This window comes from Daktulosphaira vitifoliae, unplaced genomic scaffold (genome assembly GCF_025091365.1).
Source record: "Daktulosphaira vitifoliae isolate Bord-2020 unplaced genomic scaffold, ASM2509136v1 Scaffold_5, whole genome shotgun sequence".
NCBI lineage: Eukaryota > Metazoa > Arthropoda > Insecta > Hemiptera > Phylloxeridae > Daktulosphaira > Daktulosphaira vitifoliae.
This window is the reverse complement of record NW_026099576.1, coordinates 20,609,307-20,617,821: the sequence shown is the minus strand read 5'-3', so window position 1 is coordinate 20,617,821 and position 8,515 is coordinate 20,609,307. Positions and strand designations below refer to the sequence as shown.

General features: G+C 23.7%; 2 protein-coding genes across 2 annotated transcripts in view; both read right to left on the bottom strand.

The window, feature by feature from the left end:
- Window positions 1-242: 242 nt before the first annotated feature.
- Window positions 243-3,033, bottom strand: LOC126907953 (histone deacetylase 3). The gene is made up of 3 exons (XM_050689697.1): window positions 1,990-3,033; window positions 1,473-1,660; window positions 243-872 (listed from the first exon to the last, which is right to left on the bottom strand). Exons 1-3 carry the CDS (start codon window positions 2,692-2,694, stop codon window positions 464-466), a joined length of 1,302 nt encoding a protein of 433 aa, XP_050545654.1. The 5' UTR covers window positions 2,695-3,033; the 3' UTR covers window positions 243-463.
- Window positions 3,034-5,125: 2,092 nt separating this feature from the next.
- LOC126907930 (uncharacterized) overlaps window positions 5,126-8,515 on the bottom strand; it is a 13,555-nt gene continuing 10,165 nt past the window's right edge. The window contains exon 2 of the mRNA XM_050689639.1: window positions 5,126-6,521. Coding sequence (XP_050545596.1) covers window positions 5,642-6,521 — 880 coding nt within the window. The 3' untranslated portion in view covers window positions 5,126-5,641. The remainder of the gene's footprint in view (window positions 6,522-8,515) is intronic.

The following is an 8,515-nucleotide window of genomic DNA, read 5'->3' as shown; positions in this document are numbered from 1 at the left end:
GTCTATAACTAAAATATCAAAATTTATAAAAATATTCGAATAGGATATATTAATTACAGAGAAAACAATTAAAAATGTCCCATTTTTAACACATAGTAACAAAAATACAATTTTTTAAAAGTCCTTATAAATACTATTAAAAAATCTTTCAATAGAAGAATTTTAATAAAAAAATATTTCACATTAACATTTATGATGAAAAATTACACAAAAATTGCATTGATTTTTAATATATAAAAATCTCAGAGTTACATTTACTGGTAAATATTCTATAGCAATTTGTCATTATTCATTTCTAAAAAGTTTACTAAAAATAAGTATTTTGTCATTTAATTGTTTAAGTCTCAACTATGGTATTAGATATAAATAAATATTATAATGCTTTGAAATAATTAAACTTGCATTATTTGTAGGTTTAAAATAAGATTAATTAAGAACTAATTATTTAATTACTTTAAACTGCTTATTTAGTCTCTTCGAAATCTTGGTCTTTATCATCTTGGTAAAATTCATTAGCTGGATCAACTTGTCTATCAAGTTCTGCTTGAGATTGTCGTACATCAGGATCAGCTTCTTCAATAGCTATAGCATTTGCTTCTTCAGTAGGAAGAGCATCACCAGGTACATCTTGAATTTGAACACTCGGTGAATGTTGAACCATTTTTAAATTATCATAGGTATGCTTAACAATAAGCTCCAAATATTGCTTGCTATTTGCATTTTCTTGACGAGTAACAACTTCTGGGTGGAGTAAAAAATCAGGTGCAAAGTAATCACGGTATTCATGTTCTGGAATTGTATTACTTATTTCTTCATCTATGAGTAGAGATGTTTCATAAGTCCAGCATCGGGCAACATTTCTTAATGTATAACTAAAACAATAAAATATGCTTTATCAAACTATATTTTGAATAATATTCAATAGACAAAAAATTAATATCTCTTTCATAAAAAATATTAATTTAATTTGTTTGAATTTGAGAATATATCCATCCTTTCTAGAGAAAATAGACAATTTAAAGATTAAATTTAATCAAATTTTTAGAAGAAAATTTTATGAGCAAAATATTTGTTACAAATATAAAATAAATGCATTTTAACACTTCCCTCACAAATTTTAAAACTTTTTTCCCTTTTTTTGTTATTATATTTATTCATTTATTTTATTAAAAAATCCATTTCAATATATCTTTTTTTTATCTAATATGAAGTTCACAAGTATGATGCAAATCAAGAATGTTCCGTGTCTTAATTTATTCTTATATTTTATAATATTCAATAATACTTAACAATCTTTATTTATTTTATTTAACATCATAATGTTAAAAGAGTATACCTTTATATAGGAGTTTTGTCACGTCAAACATAATATTAAAATAATATTTAAGTTAAGAAAATTTATAATTGTCATTTTTATTCAAGAGAAATTGAATAGTAAATATTTAAAGAAATACTCTGTATATATTACATACCCTCCACCTCCAACAGTTAATAATGGTACATTCAATTCTTTAATAAACTTAACACATTCACCATGTCCCTTGGTGCTTAAATTAAAACAACCTAATCTATCGCCATTAAGAGAATCAGCACCACATTGGAGAACTATTGCTGTAGGTTGATATAAATCCATAACATGTTGGATTACTGGTTTAAATACCTAAAAAAAGATATCAACTGTTAAACAATGTAAAATGTATATTAAAAACTTTTATTCTCTATTTTTGGTACAACAAAGTAATTTTAAAAATTATTATTATATAATTATAGAATTTATTCATATTAGTAATATCACATCAGAAATATTTGACAATAATATCTTTATCCATCATGAAAACAATAACATTGACTCTATCGGTAGGAAATTATTTTTTTATCTAAACTATAAGTGATAAAATATATTTTTAGTAATTAATAAAGTTATGTCAAAAAAAATTTTAGAATGGTTTTGATTACCACAGAATTAGAATTTATAAATTGTCTACAAACCTGAGAATAACTTGCATCATCAATTCCCTCTTTTAAAGGTACATTAACAGAATAATAACGCCCTAAATCAGCACCAATTTCATACATATCACCAGTACCAGGGAAAAACCAATTACCATATTTATGAAAGGATACTGTCATAACACGGTCTGTTAAATAAAATGCTTCTTGAACACCATCTCCATGATGTACATCAATATCAATATATAAAACTCTAGGATGATATTTCAATAATTCTAAAATAGCTATAACAATATCATTTACATAACAAAATCCTGATGCTTCAAACTTTTTTGCATGATGTAATCCTCCTGACCAATTAATTGCAATATCGCATACATTTTTATTAAGTTTCATAGCTCCATCTAATGAAGCACCAGTATACATTGAACAAAAATCATATAAACCTTCAAATACTGGACAATCTTCACCAACATTAAAATGGTTTAAATATTTACTGTAAGTAGTAAGATTTTGAGGTGTTACTCTTTGAAGAAATTCTATGTATTCATCATGATGGAAACGACACATATCATGAGCACTAGCACGATATGGTCTATAAATTTTCATTTTATTATACAGTCCATAATTAAGAACTAAACTATGTATAACTGATAATCGATGAGGTTTCATAGGATGAGCAGGCCCATAATGGAAATTACCCACATCTGGATTGTAGAAATAAAACACTCGTTTGTTCGACATGTTTAACTTACAACATATCAATCAATACAATCGAAATGATTTTTAAATTTAAATTATGGTAATAACTAGTAAACTAAATGATAACTTTAATAACTATTACACCTCAAAATGAGATTAGTCAAACAATTATTATATTTTAAAATTAATGGGAATAACGATATAAACATAATCTTGTAATCATAATATTGAAGTTAGAAGTCAAATACTTACTAATATGAAGTTCGGCACTAGACTAAATCAATATAGGTTCTCAAAATTTTATTGGACTTCGTCGATTATACAATCATTTTTATCATATATAAATCATTTTTTTGAGTCTACTTCACAATCTTGTATCGAAAATTTATTAAAAGTGATATATTTACATAAATATCTTATGAATATAAAATAAATAAATAAATGATATTTAAAACATGATAAATTAATTAACACGAATGTCTTTAAAGAACGTCGCGCCATCTAGGTTAATATTATTAAACAATTGCTAAATTTTCTACATTATGTACATTTTTAATGATTTTATGAAATTGTAAATTTTTACAGTTGTATTCTATATTAAAGGACATGTATTACAAATTTATAATAATACAATTATATTACATATTTTATAAAACAAATAGTAGGTCTTTTATGATTATAAATAATTGAGAAAAAATAAAGTCGAAGAATATTATTTATAAAAAAAATATTTTAAAATCGAATCCAAACAGTATTTATTTATAAATACGATTCAAAAAATTAACATTAAATGTTTTATGGATAAAGAGGAGTCTTTTCAACTTCATTAAATAGTAAATTTGAAAAACAACAAATCCAGGATATCATTCAACAATTTTTTTCCCGAATTGAATTGTAAAATGTGTAATAAAAATGGTGCTAATAGTATAAAATAATAATTTTGAATTACATAAAACTGGCCTTGATCAATTATAAAGTTTGAAATTATTTTTTTGAGTAACCAATTGAAAAACATTAGGGTTGAACTTTGAAAGTTTAGCTAAAAATTTATAATAGTAATAATAAAAATAAAAATAAAAATTATTATAGAATTATATATTTATCTTATTATAAAAGATCTTTTTTTTTTGTAAAATGCCGTTTGTATATTATTGTTTTGTATAATAATGCAAATGTATAGTATAATGCTATACAAATAGAATTATTAGTAGTATAGTATTTATATCACTGGCTAGGGTGAACACAAAAATGTAATGTTGCCTTGGAATAACATTCCAAAAAAAAACACGCTACTGCTATCAATTGTTATGCCACTGACTCGTTACACCTCTTGGCCGGGGCATTCAGTATTTTTTCCTTTATGGACACGACTTATATTTTAATTAAATAAAAATTAATGACAATACTCTTCTAATAAAAAAGAATAAATGTAAATTTATTAATTGTTAATCACAGTATTAAGTAAATTAATATATCAATATTACGATACAAATTATATAATATATAATTATATATATATATATTATATAGTTAATATGCAACCTGGTTATTTCATATATTCAGTTCTTAAGTCCTTCATATTGGTTGATCGGCTTAAGGACATCAAAAATTCTCCTGGTAACAAACCACGATCACGTTCACCAATAGGATGCAGTCTTCTGAAGTCTTAAAAAAAGCTTCCAAGTTGTTTGCCAGATGATATATATTTGTTTTTATTTATTTTTATTTTTCATCGTGGATAGATCTAGGTTTTCAGAAATAAAAAAAGAAGACCATCGAAATAATGTTTATTCAATATCGATATTTAGGTAGATTAAAAAAAAAATTATGTCTATCTAAAAAATTCAAACACCCCTAACATTTATGGAAAGGGCCTAAATCTAAAGTAATCTATAAAAGAAATAAAACAGTAATATTAAGACAAAACGTTTAATTTTAAACAAAACTTTTTATTACGACAAAAAACATTAAATAATAACATTATAAATATTTAAAAAATCTATTTAACCTGACAAAAAACAAACTAACACCCTAATATTAATATCATAACGTACAATGTAGGTAACATAAATAGTTATCATAATATATCTAGTTAAAATTTGGGTGACAATTGTTCAAATAGACAAATTTATATAGGTAGAATTTTATGCCATAATTACTTGGTAACTATATATTTTAAATAATAGAACTTTGTTTTGATTATCTTATGCATTCATATAATGTGACATAAATGTACAAATGATAACATCAAAATATATGCTAATATTATAAGCAATAAAACAATATTACAATAGACTTTTTATAAAAATATTGAATCATCTATCATCTATTTCATCTATTTCATCTGAATCATCTATTTCTGAAAGGAGTAAGTTTAGATAAAAGAAATTTTATAACATAACGGCGCCAAAGAGGAATAGTTGAAGATTCATCCCCGAAACACTGATTATAACTGTCAGTTATTATAGTTAATATATTTATTTCTGAATTAATTTGCTTGTTAAAACTCACTGAATACTAACTGGACTCTTAACCCCTCAATGTAAGAGTACACTATATATTTTAGGAATATAAAATATTTTATATTCCCAATTGATGATTAAAAGTTCTCAAAAAATGTTTTGTTTTTAATACTCAATTGCTATTGCGATTTATTAATTACATGAAAATTTTGAAATTGTACATATATTGTTTTTGAATTCATTTTTAAGGCATTTAGCATATTATGTTGACATAAACTACGAAATAATACATTTTTTAAATTTAAATTTTTATATTATTATATTTTAAAACCAATAATGATTCACAATTTTATAAGGTATAATACGTTATATACTTAGAACTTAGTTATATTATGTTATAACAAATTTAGCGAAGTTACAAATTATCTGAAAACATTATTAAGTAACAATAAAAATATATTATGTTTTATGAAATGTATTATTAAAAGTGAACCTGTTGATTCTTATCCTTTACTATGCATTAAAGTCTATGTAGATAAATTTACAGTGAATTGAATTAGTTTGTCATCTAATTCTTTGTTTTGACAATCTAAAACTTTGTTAAAACCCAGATCTTCATAACAAGATTTGTAAGCAAATTTACAGAAATCTTCAAAATATTTACACGCACTAAGATAAACTTGGATTGCCCTTTCAGGATTTGGATTATCTGATGTATGTGCTATTTCCCTGAACTCATTTACTTTATCGAATTTATAATAAAAAAATTCTTTGAAATTCATTGAACACCGCGTGTATATATTTTTGAAATCGCTCACTAAAATATCACTAATATCATTTAATAAATTTTGGAAATTTTCTAGAATACTTTCAACAACTTCAGTTTTTAATTTATCATGTTCATCGAAAAAATTATCTCGAGACAATTTATTGTTCTTTAAGAATCTGAGATAATCTGTAACACATTCTAATATTTTCAATAAATTCGATTTAGATTTGACATAAACACTCCATAATGATGTTTTATTTAAAGAAATTAAAGCTGTATGCCATCTTTGAAGCATTATTTCAGATTTGTTGAATGAGTTAAATAATTCAATCAAACATTTGAAGTAGTAGTCAAAGGCATCTGTTCTGCATACATACAATATAGAAGATAATAATGTATAGTAGTTTTTCAGTATTTCTGAATATCTACATCTTAATAATTGTGTTACATGTTCTTTTTTTATTCGAAAATTCATGTCACATACTTGGTCATTAATTATAGAATCTACACTGAATAATTTATTATAATAAATTATATTAATATGATTCATTGATTTCCAACCTGGTTCCTTAAGAAGAATATTAAGAACTTTAATACCATCGTCTTGATTTATTGCTGCATCTATTGGAGGTATATATCTATAATAAAAAAATCCGAATCTGTTAATTTTTTTATTAAAATAGTATCATCTACTATATTCAAACTAATTATATAAATAACTTCTTAAATTTATGAATACTACACCAAAGCGATATACAATGTCAACAACTTATATAAATTTTGGCTTGAATGATTACTTTTTAGCTTAGATGTGAAGCTGAGATGATGTTAATTTTACCATGTGTTTTTTTTTTGTGTCTGTTACCATTTTTTCTCAGCTCTCACCGAACGGATTTCTTTCAACGATATGTCAAAAGATCACAAATCGTAACTAGTCGAAGACAGTACCCTTAAAAATTGAAAAAAATTCCCTGGTTCTCCGTAAATGGGGGAAATCTCCAAAAAAATTACAAATTTAAAAATCGCTATTTTTCGACATTTGTTCAATTTTTTTTACTACTATAACTTATTTAAAAATCAATATATTTTTTTTGAAATGATACATGAGATAATTATCTAGCATTGTGTTATTTTTTATATAGTTGACCCTTTACCTGCTCACAGAAGTAAAATGACAACTTTTTCACAGAAAATTAACTTTTGAAAGTGTTCCCGAAATACTGACACTTTTAAAGCTTATGTAATATATTTAGATATGAAAAAAAAATTTCAGACTTTAATTTGTCTTCATGGTGAAATGACTACTGTTTGTTTTTTTTGTTAAAATTTTCGATTTTGTATTTTATTTTATTATAATATACCTTACAAAAGTTTTTGAGATAAGAAAAAATTTTAAATCATTTTATTTTTATCTCATTTATATTCAATAACTTTAATAAATAATTAATATTAATAATATAAATAATATTATTTAATAAATAAAGGACCCCATCGCTGTAATTTCCCTCGTTTGAAGAAATTTCTTATTTATGTTAAAGTTTTTTTACTATGTGATTTTTTTTTTATGGCTTTCATTTATTTTCTTAGCTATCACTTGATCATTTTTTTTTAACGATACATCAAATAATCACATATATTACCTAGTTAAAATTATTACTCTTAAAAATTTTCACTTAATCAATGAAAAATTTGCTTGGCTCACATTCTTCATATACAGAGTATTTTTTTATAATAGCCCACTCAATTACTTGCAGAATAAATATAATTTAAACATTTTTTTTGGTTATCTTTAGTTACACATTTTTCTTGAATTATTAACCATGTAATACTTTTTAATTTCATCCCTTATGCCTGGTAAGAGTGTCAACTTTGTTTTTTGTAAATGGAACCACANAAGAGTGTCAACTTTGTTTTTTGTAAATGGAACCACATATTTTGAATTTAATAAAATGTTTGAGTTTTTAATTTAATAATTAATGACATTTGGATTTTTAGTATAACTTTATTTGTTTATTAGATATAAACACTTAAAGTTTAAAATTCTTTAGTTAATATAAATATATAATAGAGAAGGGTTTTAAAATACAGGTAGCTAATTGGTTTTTTATGACATCGATATTAGCAAGGACACAGCATTGTTATTATCAATGGTAGTAAGGCACATTGTTGTGAGTTTATAAATACACTAACTGACAATACAGAAAGTTTATCTATTGATAGTAATAATTGATAATAAACAATACGTAACTGTGACTGTTATGTCATAAAAATCCAATAAGCTACCTGTATTTGTAATCCCTTCTGTATTATAGATGTATATTAATTTAAAAATTTGAAAATTTAAACGCTTATATCTAATAAACTAATAATGTTATACTAAATATTCAAATGCCATTTACTATTGAATTAAAAACTCAAACATTTTATTAAATTCAAAATATGTCTTCCTATTTAAAAAAACAAAGTTGTCATCCTTACAAGGCATAAGGGATGAACATGAAAAGTTTTAAATAGTTAATGATTCAAGAATAATGAGTAACTAAAGAAAACCAAAAAAAAAATGTTTAAATTATATATATTCTGCAAGTAATTGAGTGGGTTATGATAAAAAAATCACTCTGTAGATAATTCA